At 37.6% G+C, this 24,218-nt stretch overlaps 1 protein-coding gene across 1 annotated transcript in view; it reads left to right on the top strand.

The window, feature by feature from the left end:
• The window catches only part of TRPC7 (transient receptor potential cation channel subfamily C member 7), a 296,237-nt gene that overhangs the window by 153,201 nt on the left and 118,818 nt on the right, over positions 1 to 24,218 (top strand). Inside the window, exon 5 of the mRNA XM_078149184.1 lies at positions 23,079 to 23,243. Within this exon, the coding sequence (XP_078005310.1) occupies positions 23,079 to 23,243 (165 nt within the window). The remainder of the gene's footprint in view (positions 1 to 23,078; positions 23,244 to 24,218) is intronic.

Raw genomic sequence — 24,218 nt, forward strand, 5'->3', positions numbered from 1 at the left:
AGACAATTGAAATTGTTTCATCTCTTGTCTTTGATCCTGTTTTGGAGAGGTATGAGAAGTAGTGAAGATGAGAGAAAATGTCTAGTCCTCCATCTTGTTGGTCATGTTATGTAGTCTTCTTTTGTTTCTACTTTTTGTTGTTTCCAAATTCATATATTTTCCTGTATTGCTGTAATATATTTTTCTGCAAAGATGGTACTTTCTCTGCAGTTATTTTAGCTTAATCTGCTTAAATATAACCATATTGTCATTGATTTTCTTCTATTTACCCTGAACCCCTCATCCCATTTGTCACCATTTTTCCTAAATTTGAAGTTTTCCTTAACTAATTAATTTGTTTTTCTTCCTTTCATCTGGTTATTTAGTTATTCACCTCTTTTTTTTCCTATCAGTTAAGTAGTCAAATAAATCCCCTTCTTCCATTCCCCATATTTTTCATTAGTTTTTAAAATCTCATTTTCTTTGCCTTTTTTAAAAAATATTTTCCTCATTCTTTTCGTTATTTATCTTCCTTTTCTGTCTATACTAGACTTTGATTCTTTAATTCATTGCCCTTACACTTTAGGTCTCTTAATCTCTGAATTTATCATAGAATTAAAGCTTCTGAAGTACCTATTTAAGGTTCCTTTTTCTAAGAATGTCTATGCTATTGCTTTGTAAATCTTGCCCCTTTCCTCCCTTTTTCTGTTGTGTATAATTTAGAAATATTCCCCACAGGAGATAAAGAGGCTATCACAGGAATTTCTCTATGTCTTGGATTATGCAGATCATTAAGCTTTATCTTTGTCCTGTTAATTTATTTCCCATTTTTCATTAAATGTCCTCCTTGGTTCCATGCCCTCCTGTTCTTCTTGGTGTCAGTTGCCTTTTGGGACCTCTGATTTGCCTTTTCCTTTTATAAGATGAGTGATATCTCTAATAACCATTTTAAGGTCCCCATCTCCCTTTGTAGAATATCTCTTTTCTCCTTTGAGGACATTTACTATGCCCTCCACCATAATTTCCCTTTGTCATTCTGTGCCAATCTCTCCCTTTGCCTCTTGGCTCATTCTGTTGTAGGCTTTCTTCTTCCTGGGAGACAGCTAGTGTTATTTTCCCTTCCTTATTGGCCTTTCACTTTATCAGAGTATATCACACATTCCCCTTGATGAGATGAACAGATACAAGAGGTATTTATTATAAAAGAAGAATTAATACTCAGTAGTGGACTAGGTATGTGATCAAGAGACAAAGATGGCTAAAATTTTTAATCTAAACAATTAAGAGAATTACTATAGTATCCTTAATGAAAGAAAGAAAGAAAGAAAGAAAGAAAGAAAGAAAGAAAGAAAGAAAGAAAGAAGCCAGGAGAGGGAACTAACTTTTGGAGAAAGATAATGGGTTTGATTTGAATTATTAGGAGCTTGATGTGATGTCCATCATTCAGCTGACATGTGACAGAAAGTCTGGAGAGAGATGAGTTGGAAATATTTGGATGTTACTCTTCATACCTGGGTCTCAGTTTCCTTCTCTATCAAATAAGGGGATTACAATAGATAACTTCTAACTTTCCTTTCAGCTTAAAAGATCTATAACTCTGTAAAGTGGTAGCTGAAACCCCAAAATAGATGAATTCTAAAAGGAAACTGTAAAGAAAAATGAGTATGATTTTCATTCATTTATTCATTCATTTAACAAGTATTTATTAATCCTGCACATATATGGTAGAGTGCTAGACGCTGGAGCTGGAAAGACAAACATAAAAATAAACTCTGCCTTCCAGGACCTTACATTACATTGGATGAAACCTTGTAAATGAAGGGCAAGGAGAGAAAAGAAGAGAGAAAGGGAAGAAAGGAAGGAAACCAGGGAATAAAGGAAAGGACAAGTGTCCAAAAAGGCATGAGAAGAGACTGTAATTCAGCATTACAAAGACCAACTGACCAAGTCCTAAGAAAGTTTCTAGAAGAGAGTTGTGGCCATAATGTAGAAAGCTACAAAAAGGTTGGTGAGAAAGAAAATGAGAAAAAGTCACTGAGTCTGGTATTTAGGAAGGAAGTGTTAAGCTTCAAAAGAGTAGTCACAATAGAATATAAAAGTCAGAATTTAGGGAGTTGAGTGGGTGGAAGGAGTGAATGGAAGGAAAGGACGATATGTAGAGGATACAGCAAGGTCCAATGAAGATTTTTATTTTATTTTATTTTTGGTATAGGAAGGACTTTTTTACCTTTTTGTAAGCAGATAGGAAAGAGACATGAAGAAAGAGGGATTGAAAATTTGTATGCTATCTCTGTTTTCTGTTTTATTGTTGAATTGCATAAATGGGCTTCTTTGCTAAAAAAAAATAACATTACAGTGAGGAGATAATGACGGGAGCAGAGATAGATCCTAGGTAAGGGTAGCCCTGAATAAGGGGAGGTGTGGGGCGGGGAGAATATGTCTTCTGAGGCAGGAGAGAAGAATAGGGAGCTTTGTATTGAGGCAAAAAAAGGTCGAGGACAGGGGAGAAGTTAAAAACCTCGTATTGGATAGCTTCACTTTTTTCAGCAAAATTAGAAATGAAGTCAACAGATAGTATGGTATCTGAATTGTGGACTTGGAGAGAATTGGAAAATATTAGGAACAGCCATTGTAAGTAGCATACTAAGGAATCAAAGGGATTTAAAGAGCTATTGAATAGCAATGAGGGTCCATGTAAATTTAGACAGCATGAATCTACAGAGGTCTAGGTCTGCAGATCTGAACAATGCAATGACTTTCTTCAGGGACACTGCCGGGAATAGCAGCAAGAGCGGTTAAAGGGATGAGTTGTCAGTGATCAAGATTAGGGGTCATCATGGTAGACAAGGCAAGTCAAACAAGATGCTGATTCTGGCTTCTTCTCAAGCTAGCTAAAGTCCTTCAAAACAAAACAAAACAAAACCCACCAGTGTCAGTCCAAGGATGTATCCTGCCCTGGGGTGAGCTAGAAGCATTCTACAGATACTGATTTTCTCCTATCCATCTGTTCTGTGCTTCCTAACACTGAGATTACTCCACGGTCTACACCCAAGGACCCTCCCCCTTTGATTCTTATGACATGGAAGTAGTGTCTTTGTCACTAGTTTTCTATCTCATTAACCAAAGACAACCAAATTGGGTTTGGGAGAAAATGAAGACAAGTTCTGAAAACCTCCAGACAGGTTTGCAAATTATATTTAATCCACGACTGGCATATGACCTTTTCCTCCTATAATTACATTATTGACAATTAACATTTACAAAAGGTTGTAAACAGAATTATGTTGCCATAAGTTATCATTTTCAACCTGGTGGGCCACATGGTTCAGATATTCCTGAGGCTAGCTAAAATGATCCAAGGACATAACTTAGTTGGGAGATATTGTTATGCACCTTGTGCCCATGTTAATTTTGTGCAGACCTGCATAAAATTTCTTATGTACATTGTAGACATATGTGAATACAACTTAAATGCAGGTAAACAAATACATATGTAGATATATAGATATAGATAGATATATAGATTGATCCTCCATGCTTACCTAACTGACTTTGCTAGTCATTTCCCTCTTGGAGCCTTGCTTACCTTCTCAGTAAAATAAACAGACTGGACTGGGTGACCTCCAAGGCCACTCTTCTTTTAGCTTTGACACCCTCTGCTTCACATATATCTCATCAGATTTGGGACATGGTAATGACGATGACAATAATGATCTGCCCCCATGGGGAGCTTTCCTTTAATCTGAGAAATGAGGAAGTAGCCTTTGAATGACCGTTCTGTCTGTGCACTGGTTAGTTGCTAAAGTTTGCATCTGGCCAAGGTATATACTAGGTAGAATGTATAACTATTACTTTCCTAGGCCTTCAAGTATGGATGATCCTCACACTCCTATTTCACAGATGAGGAAACTGAGGCTAAGAAAGGTTAAGTGAATGACCAGGGTCCTAACAGTCAGTATCTGAGTCAGTGTGGATGTTAATCATCCTGACTTGGAGTCCATCATTTAATTCACTATAGCACCTACCTACCTCAACTAGGGTAGTGATGACCACTAGGAGTGTATGGATAAGCTATGGCCACAAAAGGAGCTTGAAAGATAACACATAGGGGCAGCTAGGTGGCACAGTGGATAGAGCACTGGCCCTGGAGTCAGGAATACCTGAGTTCAAATTTGGCCTCAGACACATAACATTTATTAGCTGTGTGACCCTGGGCAGGTCACTTAACCCTGTTGCCTAGCAAAAAAAAGAAAAAAAGAAAAAAGAAAAAAAAAAGAAAGATGACATGTACCTTTGCATCTACACAGAAATGTCTTCCACAATGCAGGGCTAATATATGTTTCCTGAGGCCAAGACCATGTCTTATTTGCTCTTATGCCTGACAAGAGTTTTTTCACATAGTAGGCACTTAATAAATGTTTACTGAATTGAATTGAACAGAACAGATCATAGCAACTTAATGAAGCACTTCCCCATTCCTGGAGCAGAATTTCAACTCCTGATAAGATATTAATATAAGGTATTCTTAAAGGAAGGGAATTGGAGTAAGAAATCTCTAAAATCAATCCAATAAATCTAAGATCATAATTGTATTCATTGATGGGGTAACAGCAAAGTGCAATTTTGATTAGGACCTATGTATTACAAGGCATCATCACTGGACTTGAGAGGCAGCATGGCGTAGGGATGAGAGAGCCAGACTGAGTGATCTGGGTTCAAGATCTTCTTCACCCAAACACTGGCTCTGGGCAAGTTATATAACTGAGACTGAAAATTGGAGGATATGTATTAATTGGCACAGAGTCAAGGACTTTCCTCATAGTTAGCTCCCAACACTAGGGAAATCATGTCCCAACTATATCTTGACAGGAAAAAAATAGTGGCTTACTGTCCAACCTGACTCATGAAAAACACCATGTATTCAGAAAAACACAGAGAGATTTGTATGAAATGATGTAGACAGAAAAGAGAAGCCAAAAGCACAATATATAATAATAGCTCACATTTATATAGGGGTTTAAGGCTGGCTTTATATAGATTACCTCTTTAGATTTTCTTAATAACCATGTTAGGGAGGTGCACTTACTACAGTAGAGTCAATAAACAGAGAGGTAACAAAACTCTGGTCAAATATTACAGTCACTATTAGTACCAACCTGTCAAAGTTAAAGGAAACAGAATGGGATAGAAACCAGGTTAAATCTGAGATCAGTAAACTTAGCTTCAAATTTCAGCTCTGCTATTTACAACCTGTATGACCTTGATCATACAAAATTTCCTCATCTACAAAGTAGGAGAGGGGAGAGATATTTGACTAGATGACCTCAGAGACCCTTTCCAGCAAATAATCTGTGATCCTTTGTTCCTATATCCCTCCATTCTATTATAAGCAACCTGTTTTCTTGAGGAATGTACTTTGTAAAGTCATTTACTTGGATTCATAAAATCATAGATTTTGAGGCAGAAGAGACCTTAAAGGTCATTGATTCTAACTCCCTCATTTTACAGATGAGCAAATTGAGGCATAGAGAGATTAAGTGACTTGTCCAGGGTCATGCGGCTAGTAAATATCTGTGGCAGGATTTTAATTCATGTTTTCCTGACTGAGCCTGGCACTATCTCTACTACCTCACCTAGCTAAAGTGTTGGGAAGTGTCAGTTGTATCAAAACAAAATAGGTCAATAAATTTATTTTGAAAAGAAAAGTATAGTTTAGTTTTTCTTGGAGGTATCAGGCTGCAAGTTTTTCAAGTTCAGGGGGAGAGGAGAGGGAAGAAATATTTTCAGTAGATATTAAATAAATTCATTTTAATTCAACAAGCAACTTTTAAGTACCCACTATGTGCAAAGATTGTTCTGGTGTCTGGATATTAAGATCTGAAAGATACAATCCCTAATAAGCAGGAGTTTACTAGGTAGCTGAAGAAGTAGAAGTGGAAAAAACCTATAATGTAAAATATGTCATAAATCCATAATATTTACAAATGATGACTCCTTAATGTTATTTAAATGATCAAATGAGATAATATTTTCAAAGTGCTTAGCACAGTGCCTGGCACATAGTACATGCTTAATAAATGCTTGTTCCATCCCCTTAATGTGATTACATTCTCCTCTGAACAAAAGTTACATCATATAGAGATTTAAGTCACTTTGTTACATGGAGCTGATTTTGAGATGACAGTTATGACAGAAACAGAAAAATCTAAGATAGGGACCCTACCCTCAAGGAGAGGTAAAAAAGGTATGGCAGTTGATGGGGAGAGAGAGGGAGAAACTGTTAAAACTCAGAGGAACAAAGAGATTTTTCTTTTCAGTTGTTGGGGGTGAAGATTCATGCAGGGAGCCTTTTAAGATGGATAGTATTTCAGTAGGTGGCAGTCCCTTCCAGCTTTCACTTTCTATGTTTCAACTAAGTCAAGTCTTTGAATTGTAATGTTTCTATCTTAGGAGATGATAATAACTATGATTTTAAAAATAACCAGTTACTTGTAGGCTATTTTCAAGTTTATAAAAGCAATGCTCTCAGAGTGTGTCAGAGGGGTCATTATCAATTAAGTATAGACAGACAGGACTGTGACCCTGAGAAGGCTTCATAGCCGACAGCAGTTTTGAGATGAATATCCAAAGATGGGTGGAGAGGGAAGATGAAGGGCATTGGCAGAGGGCTGTAAAGTGAAGAGGATCATTATAATAAGAATAACTCACATATCTATAGTTCCTTAAGGTTTATAGAACATTTTTTTCTTCCAACAAGTTTATGAGATGGGACAATCATTTCACAAAAGTTCAGAGAGTAATTAGGATAAAGTCATAGCTATAGTAAGTGACAAAGGCAGGACTTCAAACTTTAAGTCCAAGGCTCTTGCCACTTTACCCTGTCTCACCCAGTTGTTTTGCGGAATGAATGGATGAATGCAGCAGGATTAGAGGTAACTAGAAATAGTTATCTATTGGTTAATAGGTACTTGGGCAAGAAGTAGGTATCTTCTCCTTTTCCAGTACTGTTAGGGCTTATCTAATAGTTGCATATAGAACTATGCATGGCATTGAAAAAAACTATTGTCATCAAAAAAGCAAAAAAGCAAAGCGTACCTCTCTCTTCTTAGCAGAGATATAGTGGACCATAGTTACACAATGTGTTCTCAGGCATGGCCAATATACTGATTTCTTTTAATTAGCTAGATTTTTTTTTTGTTCAAGTGAGGAGAGCATTTAGTGATGCCCCCACAAATCATTAAACTATTTAATTTTTAAAAAGAACTCTAGTATCAATCAATAAGTGCCCCCCCCAGTAAAAAAACAACAACTTTGAGCTCTCTATGATACACTGGGTTACAAGGTATATAATGTCATAGGGGCTCTATTGGGTTGCAAACAGAACTCAAATACTGAGTTCTATATTGAGCCTTTCTGCTAAAAAGAGGAATCAAGGTGAGCTCAACTGTATACAAAAAAACCTTACAGTATTTAGAGCTGGATTGCTGAAGATATGACTGAACATTCAGTTCTCCACAGACATTCATACAAATAGCTGACTTGTTATACTCAAAACAAGTAAATGGCACCCACAGAGATATGGGGGTGAAATACTAAACCAGCCTCCCATTAACTTAGCTAGAAAGCCAGTACTAAAAAGCTGCAATGAATCTCACTGAAAAACTGTTAAAGGATCCCGTCAAGCTATGACATTGTTCAGAATCAACAAATATCCTCAAAGTTTATCATAGAATTTAGGTTCTTGATGAGACTTTGCAATGATTTCATCCAAGCTCTTTATTTTACGGGTGATAAAAATGAGGCTCAGGGAGGTGACTTGTCTAAAGGGGAAGGGAGAAAGGAAGGATGGAAGAGCACATTGTGTTCATAAAGACACTGCTTAATAAATCTATGTTGATTTAAAAAATAACCAATCAATAGGCAATTATTAAGTGCCTATTATGTACCAGGTACTGTGCTAGGTGCTGAAAATACAAAGACAAAAATGACAGTTTCTACTCTCAAGAAATTTACATGCTATGGAGGGAGAGGAAACATGCATGTGTGTATACACATGCACACACATATATGTATGTATGTATGCATCATACATTTTATGTATATATATATATATATATATGAAACATTCCATTCAATAAGAATTTATTAAGCATCTGCTATGCACTAGATATTATGCTAAGCACTGAGGATACAAATAAGAAAAAGATAGGCTGACTTCATCAAGGGGACATACCCCATCAATCACAAGGGCCACCAGGACTTCTGAGCTGTGACAAATAAGAGAAATATTTCTCTGACCTGGGGTTGTACTCTTTTTATCAGCAGATCTAGTAAAAGCCAATCATCAGCCTGGGTAATTTCGGGAAATACAAATCTATATATGAGATCTGGCTTAGGAAGTGTTAAAGTCAGAGTCAATTCAAGTGAATGGGCAATTTCAAGGAGTCATGAGTTAATTGAAAACATGCATGGTCTGTAATACGGCATCAGTATGTATCTGCATGGACTCCCAAATCAAGAGCAAAATGTCTGGTGTCTCCATTTGACAGTTCTCTCTAGGAGACATTTCCTCTATCATTCCCCAAAACTTCAGGCACTGGACACTTTGCATTAGATAAGTATGAACTGTCCTTCTAATGCTTTTGTCCTTTCTTTCCAGAAAAAAAAAAAATATATATATATATATATATATACATATATATATGTATATATGTGTGTGTGTATATATATGTACATATATATACACACATATAATGTACATATATATATATATATATATATATATATATATATATATATGCTATTCATTGGTAAGATGACATGTTAGAGGCAGCATGACACAGAATAAAGAACACGAGTTCTGGCATCAGAGAACCTCAGTTCCAATCCTGCCTCTGTTGCTTATTGCCTGTGTCCTTGGGAAAGTCACTTAACTTCCCAGGGCCTCGGTTTCCTCATTGGAAAAATGAAGAATTTAGACCAGGTGCTTCTGCGGTCCCTTCCAGTTTTAGATCTATGCTCCTATGATCTCTATGCACACAGATCAATCAATGCAAGGTGATTTTGAGGAGCAAACACTAAGAGCTATGGGCATCAAGGAAAGCTTCGTAGAATAGGTAACTTCTGAGCTGAGTCTTAAAGAAAGATAAGATTACTGAAAGGCAGAGGTCACGATAGAATACATTTTAGATGTGGGACACAGTGTGTGCAAAGGAAATGCACACAGGTAAGAGATGAAGTGTTCAGTTCAGAGATCAGCTAGTAGGTCAATTTGTCTGGCTCCCACATAGAGTGAGGGAGAATAATAGAAGAGGTTTCTAAAATAGGTTAAAACCAAATCGTAGAAGTAAAACATACATGTCAAACTGAGGTATTCTCCCCCAGAGGCAGTTGCCAACCCTGGAAGACATGCCAATGGGGAAATGGCATAGCAAGACTTTTGCCTTAAGAAGATAATTTTTGACAGTTGTTCAAAGAATGGATAAGAGAGGGGAAAGAAAGAACAAGCAAGGGGACCAATTAGGAAGCTATTTTAAAAGTCTAGGCAAGGGGTGATGAGGGCTTAAAATATGGTGGGTTCCATATGAGCAGAGCAAAGAAAATGGAAACAAGAATATCATAGAATTAGGTTTAATAAGACTGGGAAACTGAATATGAAGAGTGAAGGAGAAGGAAGAATTAAGGACAGCTTTGAGATTAAAGAAAAATTTCAGTGATTGGGAGAAGAGAAGTAGAGAAATAGGAAGTTTGGAGAAGAGGTAATTTTGAGGAAGAGATGAGGAATTCCATTTTGAACATGATATAGACACTCAAGGTAAATGAGGAGATAATCAGGCAACAAATTCAAGTTCCATAATAAGTATAACTTCAAGTATTGAAAGAATTTCCAGATATGATTGCTGAACTTTTGTCAGTGATATTGGAAAGGCTATCAGAGAATAGGAAAAGTTCTATAGTACTGGCGAAAGGCAAATATCTTGCTTTTTTTTTTGTTAAGTGAAGAAAATGAATTATGCAAACTAAGTCAAAATCAATTAGTTTGACTTCTCTTCCCAGCAAAGATCTAGAACACATTTATTGAGGGATTGTTTCTGAGCACTTAGCAAGAGAAGCAGTGATCACTAAAAGCCAGCATGGTTTCATTTAAAACAGGTCATGCCAAACTAACCTCATTCCATTTTGTGAGAAGTTTAGAATAATGATAGATCAGGAGAGCACTAAATACACAGAACATTTATATTTAAGCAAATCATTGGATACAGTTTCTGACCTTATCCTTGTGAATCAGATGGAGAAATTTTGCCCAGATGAATGTATAGTTAGGTAGATTTGGAACTGGTTGAATGATCAAACCTAGGTGAAACATTGTTGACAAAGGGGAAATATACCCCTTTGGCCCTGGGCTGTTCAATATTTTTTCAATGATTTAAATGAAGACATCATACCAGGTTTAAAGATAACATATTTCTTGGAGGGATAACTAACAGATTACAAAATATTTTGACCAGCTAGAGCACTAGACTGAATTGAGTAAGATGAAAAGTAATAGGGAAATATTTAGAGTTTTATGCTGAGGTTCCCCCCCCAAAAAATCATCTTCACAAATACAAGATGGAGAGGGTATTTGGCTAGACAATAGTTTCTATGAAAAAGCCCTGTATTTTTCATTCGATTACAAGTTCAATATAAAGTCACAAGTAGGACATGGTAGCCAAAAAAGCTAATGCTATCCTAGGTTGCACTGAGAAAGGTAAAATATCTAGAATGAGGGAGGTGATAATCTTACTGTACTCTGTCCTGCTCAAGCCACATCCAGGATATTGATATTGTTCTGGATATTTCATGTTAGGAAAAGCATAGACAAGCTGGAGCATGTTCAGAAAAAAGACAACCAGGATGTTGAAAGAAATGTAGAATACACCATACAAGAATCAGTTGAAAAGGCCAGGTGAGCCTAGGAAAAAGAAAATTTAAGGAGAGCTATTTTTGAATATTTGCAAGACTAAAATGTGAAAGGGATTAAATCTGTTCTACTAGGATCCATGGGTGGAGATTGAAGGCAGGTAGATTTCAATTTAATGTATAGAAAGACTTCTTCATAATTAGAGCTACCCCAAAGTGGAATAGGATGGAGTGGGTTCCCCTTCTTTGGACATGTTCAGGAAGTGGCCAGATGATCACCTGTTGGAGATGCTAGACATAGCATCCCAACAGTGGCAGATACTGTTTGGACTTGATGGGTTCTAGGGTCCCTTCCAGCAGCTTTATCTTATGCCAAAATTTGTCCCAGAGAAATAGTTAAGAAGCTCTTGGTTGTAATGTTTGGAAACATGTAATTGGACAAATAAAAGAATTTATGTTTCTTCAGACTCTCAAAAAATTGTATTTCCTGAATGCAAAAAAGTGTGTACAATTCCCTCTCCAAGGAAAGTCAGTCCTATGCTAGAAACCACACAGAAAATACAATCATAACAATTTAGATTTGTATAGTGTTTTACAGTTTGCAAATCATTTTCCTCAGAAGAACCCATAAAGTAGGTAACATAAATATTATAACCACCATTTTATTGATGATTAAACTCTGAGGCTCTGAAAGTTTAAGTGACTCACCTAGATTCATACAGCTAGTAAATGTCTGAGGAAGAATTGGAACCCAGGTCTAATTGCTATGATTCTAGCATTTTACTTACAACACCACTCTGCCTTTTAAGAGGAGATATAGATCTGACCAGACAAAACAAGTTGGAATCAGTATAGCCCAGATTTCCCCAACAACTATTCCATGTACCTCTAGAAAATGAGCCAGACCAAATCTTGACCAACAAATTCAAGAAAAAATTCACAGTGAGTTATTTTTCCAGCCCATATTGGTATAAGAAGACAGAGAGTTCTGTAGACACTGAGGATGAGGTAGCCAGAAGAGAACTATGAAGAGCTTTCCATCCCAAGGCCTAAACTAGGTCCTGAGGTTATGCAATAGAGCAAGGAGAGCTACCATATCTAGTTCAGAAGGGCTTGACCATCTTCAGGGTCAGGAATAGGCACCAATTGACAGCTTTGACTTTTATACCAGGTAGCTGGATCAGAGATCCAATGTGGACCAAGGAGGTAAATCGCAGCTAGAGATATTGGTTCAGGGTAAGGAGAAGTTGTGGAACCAAAGTTGTGCACTAGACAGGGAGCAGAAGCAATGGTCTGGCTCTGAGTCTGGGAGTACTAGCCCTGTCTGAAGCCTGCAGCTGAATAATTAAGGCAGGAACCTCAGACCAAAGGGCATTCTGCAATTCTGTTGTTTGAAACCCACAGAGATGTCCTGCTTGCTGAAAGTGACTGAGTCCATCAGCAGTGTCCTGTTGTAAGCACACATTTCCATGACTCAGATTCAAACCTAGGTCAGGAGACTGTACTACTGTATAAGAACCAAGATGGTGGAGTAGATGGAAACACTACAGCTCAGCTTTATCCCACTATTAAACAACCTGATTACTAAGCAATTCTTCCCACTTCCTGTCCCCCTTCCTACACCTTCCCATCCCCAAACCAAGACAAGTAGTAAATATGACCCAGATCTTAGGAATGAAAGTTAAAATCTTCAGACCTCAACAAGAAATACCTCGAGGATCAAAAGTAAAAATTCAAAGACCTCAAGCTAAAAGCCTCAACATCAAAGGGAAGAAATTCTCTGAGGGACTACAGTAAAACTAAAAGACTTACATACTAAGGTTTTTTTTTAAAAAAATTGCCATATGCTTTAAGGAAAAGGGGGAAAAAGCTTCTGTTCAAGCTGACAGTTGATTGGTGGATGGGGGAAGATTGCAGAATAAAAGGAACTTAGCTTAGTAAGATAAATAAAAATTTTAAAGCTCCTTCTTTCTTCTCCTCTCAAGGAAAAAGCCTCAAATTAGGTCTCTCAGAACAGAGAAGGGCAACCTCAGTTTTAACTGGGGATTAAAGGAAAAATCTCTCCTTCTTCTATATTCTCATCCAAAAGAATGGGATTCAATTAAGGCTAATGACAAGAAAAGACAACTTCATTGTCTGAAGGAAAAGGCATGGGTTGAAACCATAACCTTGGAAGAGGGAACTGCACAGAGGAAAGGTCGTAAAAGTGATTTGATTCTCAGAATGAGAGAGAGCTAGAATTCAACTCCTGAGGCCTCAGCAATAAAAAATTAGTAAACAAAAAATAAATGAATAAACTAATTAAGGATTTGCATGATGTCAAGAGTACCCAAGACACAAACCTAGAAGAAAAAGATAACTCTAAAATGTTTACAATCAAAACTTTAAGGGGGGGGGAAGCTTACACACAAGAATAATTGGAATTATTTTTTGAAAAGTGATGCAAGTTTAGAAAAGATGTTGTAAAATAAACTAAAACTATGGAGGAGAGAATTGGAAAAAATAATACCAGCTAAATAAAAGAGGAAAAACTTTTACTTCAATAACAAAATCCCTAAAAAATCAGAATGGAGAAAATAGAACTTAATGACTTCCAGATACAACAAGAATTCTTTAAAAAAAAAGTTTAAAAAGAGCAAGAAAGAAAGTAGAGGAAAATTAAATTTATCTCACATCAAAAACAACTGTTTGGTGGGGAAAATGTGTCAGGCATTGTGCTAATTGTTTTACATATATTATTTTATTTCATCTCACAACAACCCTGGGAGGTAAGTGCTATAATTATCTTGATTTTACACCTGAGGAAGCTGAAAAATGCATCAGGGACAAATAACTTAAGAATCATAGGATAACCTGAAATCCATGACAACAACAAAGAACAAAAAAGAACCTAAATATCACATCTGAAGAAGTCATTAAAAAATATTGCCCAGACATATGAGAACAAGAAGGAAATAGGAAAATAGAACCTACTCATTACCTCCTGAAAGAGACCAAGAAACCTAAACTTTCTAAGACCAAGAGAGATCCAGATCTTACCCAAAGGGAAATACTCCAAAGTCCCTCATGTAGTAAGGTGGGAATAGGGACATAATTGAGATGCTATCTTCTCTACATGTCAGTTTCTGTCCAGAGTTTTTCTGTCCTTTAGGGACCTGAAGAAAGTCTGGAGACATGTGTCTTCCTTCTTGAGAGTGGAAGTCAGAAGATCAAGATCTCTTCTTTCTCAAGGTCTCACCAACTCCAACCTTCACAGAGTCATGGAACCCTGAACACAATCAGTCTTTACAAATAGGGTTAGTCTTATGCAAATAGGCTTGGGGCCATAGGTTAAATGTATTCATGACTTAGAAATTGAGTGACAATAAAAACAAATTAAAGGAATAAGGAAGAAATTACCTTTAAGATCTATGGACTGGGAGATAGAAGGGATCACAGGAGGTAAAGCAAACAATTCTGATTACATAAAATTGAAAAGGTTTGCATAAAAAAGTCAATGTCACCAAAATTAGAAGAGAAGCAGGCAACTGAGGAAAATATTTGCAGCAAGTTTCTCTGATAAAGATTTCATTTCTAAGATATGTAAGAGACAGCTTCAAATGTATAAAATGAAAAGCCATTCTCCAGTTGATAAATGATCAAAGCATGTGAATAAATACTTTTAGAGGAAGAAATCCAAGTTATTAATATTCATATAAAATGTTCCCAATAATTCATAATTAGAGTAATGAAAGTAAAGAAACTCTGAGGTGTTTCCTCACCTCCATCAGTCTGGCAAAGTTGACAAAGAAGGAAAATGATAAATGTCGAAGGGAATGTGAGAAAAGGTTCATCAATGCATTATTGGTGGAGCTGTGAACTGGCTCCGTCATTTACAAAAACAATTTGAAATTATGTCACAAAAATTATTAAACTGTGCTTACCTTAGACCCAATGATAGCATTACCCAGTCTGTACACCAAAAGGAGTGAAAAAAAGGGGGGGGAAAGAAAGGGGAAAGGGACAAAAATTACAAAAAATATTTGTAGTGGCTTTTTTTTGTGCTGGCAAAGAACTGAAAGCTAAAAGGGTAACCACCAATTGTGGAAGGACTGAACAAATTATGGTATGTAAATATGGTGGGATCCTATTGTGCTGTGATGAAGCAGATGTTTTCAGAAAAAAACCTGAGAAGACCTGTATCTATTATACAAATGAAGTTAACAGATAAGGAGTATTAATACAATTTTTAAAAATTGTAAAGACAAATAACTTTAAAAGGCAATCAGCATAATTATCAACCATGATTCCAGAGGACTCATGATGAAACATACTACCTACTTTCTGCAAGAGGTGTTGTACTTGGGATACAGAATGAGACATATTTTTTTAGACATGGACAATTTATTTTTCTTCACTATGCATAACAGTTACAAGGGTTTTCTTTCTTCATCAATGGTGAGGGTTTGTGTAAGAGATAAGATAGGGTTTTTTTTAATAATTGAAAAACAATTTAAATAGATATAGGTCATGTTGGGGTTCAGGATGCAAATGATGAGGTTCAAAGTCACTAAACTGTTGAGGTACAAGGTCTGAATGGTCCGAAAGAATTCATTCAAGCTGTCTCCAAATGAAGTAAAGGCATTTATTACACATAACACTCCAAGCTGGCTCCTCCTTAAGGAAGTTTACATAAGGAAAGCAGCATCTCAAGGAAGGTACCCCCTTAAGAGGGACAGCAGCTTAATGGGGGGACGCTCCTGAAGGGAGGCAACCCCCCTGCCATAGTCAGGAGAAGCTAAGGATTCTTATAGAGGAAAACCTGCTGTGGTTGGGGAGATGAAGTAATCAGGGACAGAAAGGTAAAGTAATTAAGGACAGGAAGGGGAGGTAACCAGGGACATGTAGGCAGTGGTAGTTCAGAATTTTGTGCATATCTATTCCACTGTTTAGCCCATTTGCCCAGGGCAGAGGGACCCCTGTTAGTTTTGGTATTCCATTGACCAGCCTATTTGAATCTCTTTGTCTCATTGAGCAGTCTATTTGACTCTCAATATCTCCAGAAAGGCTTCAGCTAATCAAAACAGTTCATCTTCTGTATTTCCAGTTGTGTTAATACCTCAACTTCATTTTCTTCCATAATTTCCCCTCCCCTTCACTTTAGAAAAAAATTCAGATCATGAGTATTGCATACCCTAGTTTCTTAATGGTCTTCTCTGGATTTAATTTGGTTTTATATCTTTTCACTTATCTTATTTGTTACTGCCATCTGCTTGGGATTAGGAATTACATTTTCTTTATTTCTAAAGCATAGGAAAGATAAAACTCTTCATAAATTCTAACAAGGCATTTTCCAGTAGTGTTATAGAGGATCAGATAAAGGTAAATAGCAATAAATGATGTCTTGTTTAACCCAAACACCAAGCAGCCATTTGAATCAGGCTTCTGTAAGTGTAATATTGGAAATTCTACTCCCAGATACCTCCATTTTAGAGAGGGGCCCAGCCTGGCCAAACTTAATTCTCCTCTGGTCTGTGCTTCTGACTTTTCAGATTTCAATAACATGCCTTCTTTAGGTATTTTTATTCCCCAAACACCCATCCCAACACCATTTTTAGTCCCCTTTTCTGTGTTGTCTCCATTAGGAAGTAAGCTCCTTGAGGGAAGGGACTGTCTTTCTTTTTGCTTCTGTTTGTATCCCCAGTGCTTAGCAAAGTGCTAGGCACATAGTAGATGCTTAATGAATCTTTGCTGACTGCCTATTAACAATTTTGAAGCTTTGCTACTGGATAGAAGAGGAAGACCTAGAAAGTCTCACATTCTGAATAGAAAGATAAAATCCCAACAGATCTAATCATAGTTTAACTGAAACTATCGCTGTCTCAGTGTACCCCAATCAGAAGTATGACTTGAGGTCTCACATCTGACTCTTACCTTCCTTTTCCCACATTTCCTCAATTCTATATATCAAATTGCACATGCTGGTTTGATGTTCCATTAATTATAAAGGTGTTCTTTAACTGCCCCATCTCCTAACTATCTCATAAGCTCCTGAAGTAAAGAGAAATGTATTATTTCAAATGTTGGCTTACTTACTAGCTATATGACTGTGAACAAAGCACAACCTCTCAGAGACCCAGTTTCCTCAACTATGAATTATTTGTACTTCCTATCAATCCCCATAGAGTTGTTGGGAGGAAAATACTTTGTAAATCACAAAGCAATATAGAAATGTGAGTATTTTATTATCATTATTTCATTAATATCTACCCACAGCATCTAGTATTTTTCTGTGCACCCATTAAGTTCTCATAAATGTTGTTGACTAGATGCTAATTATCTCTTATATAAGAAGAAAATCCACCTGGGAAATCATATTACTTGTTAACAGTGAACAGCCTTGATTCCAGATAATTAATGATGAAACATTCTTTCCTCTTTTTAGTAAAGGGAAAAGGGATTGCAGTAGGAGAATGCAATGTGTGGTTACTATTAAATCTGTTCTGAGGAGGCAGAGCCAAGATGGCAGAGTAAAAGCAGTGACTTGCTTGAGCTTTCCCCCAAACCCCTCCAAACACCTGTAAAAAAATGGCTCTAAACAAATTCTAAGGCAGCAGAACCCACAAAAAGACAGACTGAAACAAATTTCTAGCCCAAGATAACCTAGATAGTTGATTGGAAAGGTATATCATGCCAGGCTGGGAGAAGAATTCAGTTCAGTGTGGGTGCATAGGCAAAACAGGCCTCAGCAAAGCTGGAGCAAGCCCCAGAGTACTGAATCATGGGCAGCTGTGTTGATTTCCAGACCTCTCAACCCCACGAACACCAAAGACAACTTAAAAGGTCAGTAGGAAAAGTCTGTGACCATGGTGAGAAAGAAACTTGGCCCCAGCCCCTGTCCTGGTATAGCCTCAGCGTGGCTACTACTGGAGCTTCCGGTCCACAGACTGAGGGGGAACCAAATGGTTGATCAGAGGGGGATGGCAGGGATCTCTTTGCTGGTGCTGAGGCAGGATTCTCTTGCTTTGCCCATGCTTCAATCTGGGTCACAGATCTGGGTGGTGGTCCTAGGGCAAGAAGGAGAACTAGCGTGGTGGAGCTCATAGTGGCAGTACAGAGAGAATCCTCCTCACAGTTCCAAGGCAGAAAAGCGGGCTTGTGGTCACTCATAGACCAGAGCACAGGCCAGGAAAAGCACTCGCCCCGATCATACCACCTTGAAAGAGCTGAAAATTTACAGGTCCCTAGAAGTATCTTTGAAAATAGCTGCACAAAACCCCCGAAGCTTGAGACAGTACATTCTCCACACTGGAAGCAGACCCCTATCTTAACAAAGAGTTTACAACTCAAGTAATTGGCCAGGATCATAAGCAAACCTCAAAAAAAAAAAGTCAGACCATAGACTCTTTCTTTAGTGACGAAGAATATCAAAACATACAACCAGAAGAAGACAACAAAGTCAAAGCCCCTACATCCAAAGCCTCCAAGAAAAATATGAATTAGTCCCAGGCCATGGAAGAGCTCAAAAAGCATTTTGAGAAGCAAGTAAGAGAAGCAGAGGAAAAACTGGGAAGAGAAATGAGAGTGATGCAGTAAAATCATGAAAAACAAGTCAACAGCTTGCTAAAGGAGACCCAAAAAAATACTGAAGAAAATAACACCTTAAAAAATAGCCTAACCCAAATGGCAAAGGAGGTCCAAAAAGCCAATGAGGAGAAGAATGCTCTAAAAAGCAGAATTGGCCAAATGGAAAAGGAAGTCTAAAAGCTTACTGAAGAAAATAATCCCTTAAAAATTAGAATGGAGGAATTGGAAGCTAGTGACTATGAGAAATCAAGACACTGTAAAACAAATCCAAAAGAATGAAAAAATAGATGACAATGTGAAATGTCTCATTGGAAAAGCAACTGACCTGGAAAAAAATCCAGGAGAGAGAATTTAAAAAATTATTGGACTATCTGAAATCCATGATCAAAAAAAGAGCCTAGACATCATCTTTCAAGAAATTACCAAGGAAAACTGCCCTGATATTTTAGAACCAGATGGTAAAATAGAATTTGAAAGAATCCACCAATCACCTCCTGAAAGAGATCCCCAAAGGAAAACTCCTAGAAATATTGTAGCCAAATTCCAGAGTTCACAGGTCAAGGAGAAAATATTGCAAGCCACCAGAAAAAAACAATTCAAGTATTGTGGAAACACAATCAGAATAACATAAGATTTAGCAGCTTCTACATTAAGGGACCAGAGGGCCTGGAATAGAGTATTCCAGAGGGGGAAGGAAATAGGATTACAACCAAGAATCACCTACTCAGAAAAACAGAGTATAATCCTTAAGGGGGAAAAAATGGATATTCAATGAAATAGAGGACTTTCAAGCATTCTTGCTGAAAAGACCAGAGGTGAATAGAAAATTTGACTTTCAAATACAAGACTCAAGAGAAACATGAAGAGGTAAACAGGAAAAAGAAATCATAAGGGACTTATTAAGGTTGAACTGTTTACATTTCTGCATGGAAAGGTGATATTTGTAACTCATGAGACCTTTGTCAGTATTAGGGTAGTTGGAAGGGAAAAAATGTGTATTTATATAGATAAAGAGATAAATAGAGGGCACAGGGTAAGTTGAAGATGAAGGGGCGATATCTGGAGAATAAAATTAAGGGATGAGAGAGGATTATACTGGGAGAAGAAGAAAAGGAGAGGTAGAATGGGGTAAATTATCTCACATGAAACAGATAAGAAAAGGCTTTCACAGTGGAAGGGAAATGGGGGAAGGTGAGAGGGAATGAGTGAATCTTATTCTCATTGGACTTGGCTTAAGGAGGGAATAGCATACACTCAATTGGGTATGCAAAGCTATCTTACCTTACAGGAAAATGGGGTGCGGGGAGAAGAGCACAACAGAGCAGGGGAATGATAGAGAGGAGGGCACACTGGGGGAGGGGGTAATCAGAAGCAAACACTTCTAAGTAGGACAGGGTCAAAAGACAGAATAGATTAAATGGGGGATGGGATAGGATTAAGGGAAATATTCTTAGTTTTTCACATGACCACTATCAAGTGTTTTGCATGACTACACATGTATAACCAGTATCTAGTTGCTTGCCTTCTCAATGAGGATGGGTGTGGAGGGAGGAAGAGAGAAAATTTGGAACCCAAAGTATTAAAAATAAATGTTAAAAATTGTTTTCACATGCAACTGGGAAATAAGATATACAGGAAGTGAGGTATAGAAATCTATCCAGCCCTACAGGAAAATAGAAGGTGAATGGGCTAAGAGAAGGAGGGGGAGATAGAAGTGAAGGCAGATTAGGGGAAGGGGTATTCAGAAGGCATGTCATCTTGGGCTGGGGGAAGGGATGAGATGGGGAGAAAACTTGGAACTCAAAATCTTGTGGAAGTAAATGTTGAAAACTAAAAATAAGTAAATTAACAAAGCAAGAACAAAAAAACAAAAAGCCTATTATGAGTAGTTTTTGCTACTAGTCCTGGGCAAATCACTTAATCCCAATTGCCTCACAAAAAAATTAATAATAATAATAGTCATTGTTATTATTACTATTATTACTGTTACACTCTACTTCAGAGTGGTTACAAGGAAAGTCCTCTGTAAAACAGAGACACAAAAGTATCACTGAAATGTAAGCCTCCATCCTTATTTTTGTGGCAGATCTCTGCTTAATCCTCATTTCATCTGTTGCATAACTTATAGCATTTTGGTTGACATATAATACCTTCAGGGTCTATTCTGCCTTTGAGATCACAGCAACTAGAGTAGAAGGAACCTTAGACATTACCTCTTTGGAATCTAATTTCCTGATGCAGTGACAGGACACAAGTTTGAATTCCAGTATTTATTTACTAGCTATGTAAACTTGGGCAAGTCACTTAGCTTGTCTTCTCTGAAGAGACTGGACTAAAATGGTCTCTAATTTCCCTTCCAGGGAGGAAATTCTGGTTTTACCAATGAGGAAATAGGCCAAGAGAGGAAAAATGACTTTTCTAAGATCACTCAGGTAGTAAAAAAGCTTTCTAGTGCATCACTTCTTAATAATGTCAATTCTTAATCAATGAAAAAAGCCAAATAAGCCTCCAATGTTCTTTTCCCCAAAGGAGGAAATAAAGATATGTTGTAGGGTTTTTACAATGAAAAAGAATATTTAGCATATTTCAGGGATCACTGAATGTCTCAATAATATCCAAGGAGGCAAACATAATAAAAACAGATACATTGTACTTCAGGGTAGCCTTTTAAAAAGTCAATCATTCAAAAAGCAGAATGCACATCTAACTCTGGCAAACAGACAATCCAAAGAGTTTCATCAAGTACTTTATTTGGGAATAACTTAATTCTCACAAAGAAGTGTTGTTCAAACAGAAATGTCTTCCCAAGGAGACAGTGTTCTGAAGTAGAAAGAGAATACGCATGGGAATTTGAGTCCTGACTTTACTACATCCTCACTTTGTAATCTAGGGCAAGTCACTTCCCTTAGGTCCTTAACCTGTAAAATTAGTTAATAATAATTACATCCAGGGGCAGCTAAGCGGTGCAGTGAATGGAGCACATGCAGTGGAGTCAGGAAGACCAGAGTTCAAATCTAGCCTCAGACACTTGACACTTAATAGCTGTGTGACCCTGGGCAAATCACTTTGTTGCAGTCAAGAGGGGCTGAGAACCCCAAAATACAGGGTCTACAAAAAGAATTCAACCATAAGCTTTCTTTCAGTCAGAGACAAGGTTTATTGCATTGCCAATGGAAGTGGGCAGGATTCTTAAGGAATCTGTGCATTTGATGAGGGTAAGATTGATATTTTTATACAGAAAGTCTGTGGGAAGGTCTGGTTGAGATTAAAGAATGTCAAATAGCCTGGGGTCATCCAGAGAATGAAGGGTTGGGCTAGGTCTGGGGCTGCAATGAAAGGACAGTTGAAAGGATTATTGACTAGGTGCCTCAGGAGAAAGCCAGATATCTGAGTACAGGAGCTTTGGGGTCCAGGTCCCAAAGACATATTTTTTTCTTTTATCAACCCTATCATTTTAACCCCAATTGCCTCACAAAATAATAATAATAATAATAATAATAATAATAATAATAATAAACATAAACTTTCTACTTCAGAGTGATTATGAGGAAAGTCCTCTGTAAAACAGAGACACAAAACATCACTGAAATGTAAGCCTGCATCTTTATTCTTATGGCAGATCTATCTCCCTCTGCTTCCTTCCTTTCATGGCCTCTGAGATTCAGACAAATTGGACCACTCACTGTCCTTGTACATGCAGTGCTCACAGCATGCACCTTCCCTGACCTGTGGAATTCCAACCTAGCCTTTCAAAATCAAATTATATGCTGTCTCATCCTGTGAGTCTTCCCTAAACCTCTCCACTTTGGATTTGCAGAATATTGATTTAGAGCATTTTGAGTTGTTAATATTAGAGCATTTGAAGAACTGTGAGTATTCAGGCACAGCTTAATGCAGTGAAAAGAGTGCTGCTGGATTTGGAATTGGTGTACCTAGGTTCAAAAGCTGGCTCTGTCACTTACTGTAGGCAAGTCACCGTAGCTGAAGTGTACTCACCTGAAGAATTAGGGAATTGGACTTGACCACAGGACCATAGAATTGGAGCTGGAAGGGACTTCTGAAATCATTTAGTCCAACCCCCTGAATTTATATTGAGAGAGCAAAAGCCCAAAGAGGTTAAGTGATTCGTGTAAGGTCACACAAGTAGTAAATAGCAGAGCCAGGATTTGAACCTAGTGATCTTACTCAAAATCTAGCACTAACTACACCACCTGACATTGCTCAGAAATTCCTTCCAGTTTTAACCAACCCCTTGCCAAAGAACTCCCCTGGGAACTGAGCATCTCTACCTGATGCGAACACACACACACACACACACACACACACACACAGATACACACACAGAGGCAATGAAATTGACTTTCAGAGGTTCAGGTTTTTTTGTTTGTTTTTTGGTCAAGACTCAGAGTCACAAGATCTCAAAGTTACAAGAAAATTACTGGAAGATCCTTAATTCTGACCTTCCATCCAGTGTGGAAGCCCCTCCTTTAGCAAATCTAACCTCTATTTTAATACCAACTGGTGAATGTTACCTAGATGTCAAAAAACTTGTGGATTTTAAGCTGTTTGGTAGCGACCAATTCCGGTTTCCTGTTTGTGTTCTCTTGTTTTGTTGTTGTTTCCCCCAACAGTTTGTGGCTCACCCTAACTGCCAGCAGCAGCTTCTTACCATGTGGTATGAAAACCTCTCAGGCTTACGACAGCAGTCCATAGCGGTGAAGTTCCTGGCTGTCTTTGGGATCTCCATTGGCCTTCCATTCCTTGCGGTAGCCTATTGGATCGCCCCCTGCAGCAAGGTACAGGCACAACTGAGGATTCGTGGAGTTTATGAGTTTGGGTTTGTTTTTTTTGACCTTCTCTCTTCTTAACATGAGTCATTTCCTATTATCCCCAATTGGTCCTATTCTCTAGAATCCCACCTACAGCCTTGCTTATGCCAAACTGTTATGTTTTCCTTTGACAAGCAGAAACAACCCAGAAGGGAAAATTCTGATATTCTTTAAATTGTATTTCTGACTTTTTAAAAAGAATTCAAGGTGAAAGAAGTCAATGAAAGAAGTAAGGAATGAGTGAGATATAGGATGTGGGATGACAGATAACAGGAAAGAGAAAGAATACACTCTTTTGCTTTCTGCCAACTCTGCAAGTGTTTTCTGTTCTTGCCACCTTGATATTTCTATATGATTGCAAGAGAAAGAATTTAAATTCATCTACTCCCTTATAAAATGAACAGTAACCTCTTTGTTATAAAGGTAGTAAGGCAAAGGTAGAGGTTCTCCTGTGTATGTAGAGGAATAGTCATCGGGAAGTTAAGGCACTATAAGAGAGAGTTTGGCATAGTGGATAGTGAACTGACATCAGAATCTAGAAAACCTGAGTTGAAATCTTTCCTCTAACACACGCTGGCTGTGTGACCCTGGACAAGTCTTTTAACCTCTCAGATTATCACCTAGGTAATTCTCTTAGACTATAAATTACAAAACAGTTGTCATTGAGCACTGGGAGAGGGAATTCCTATACTGATGAAATGGCAGCATTGCTCTCCTACACCATACCTACTATTCACCCCTCAAAAAAGATAGTACTGGGCTAGGTGCCAGGAAACCTGAGCTCTACTACCACACTGACCATTACCTAACTATGTGACCTTCAGCCGTTCATTTCATATTTTTCTAGGAATTACTTTCTTTATCTGTGGAATGAGAAAATTGAAGTAGATGACCACTTTCCACTCTGACATTCTAGAATTCTAGGATTCTTAGTCTCTATTT

Source organism: Phascolarctos cinereus, unplaced genomic scaffold, assembly GCF_003287225.1.
Source record: "Phascolarctos cinereus isolate Bilbo 61053 unplaced genomic scaffold, phaCin_HiC Scaffold_2;HRSCAF=192, whole genome shotgun sequence".
Classification (NCBI taxonomy): Eukaryota; Metazoa; Chordata; class Mammalia; order Diprotodontia; family Phascolarctidae; genus Phascolarctos; species Phascolarctos cinereus.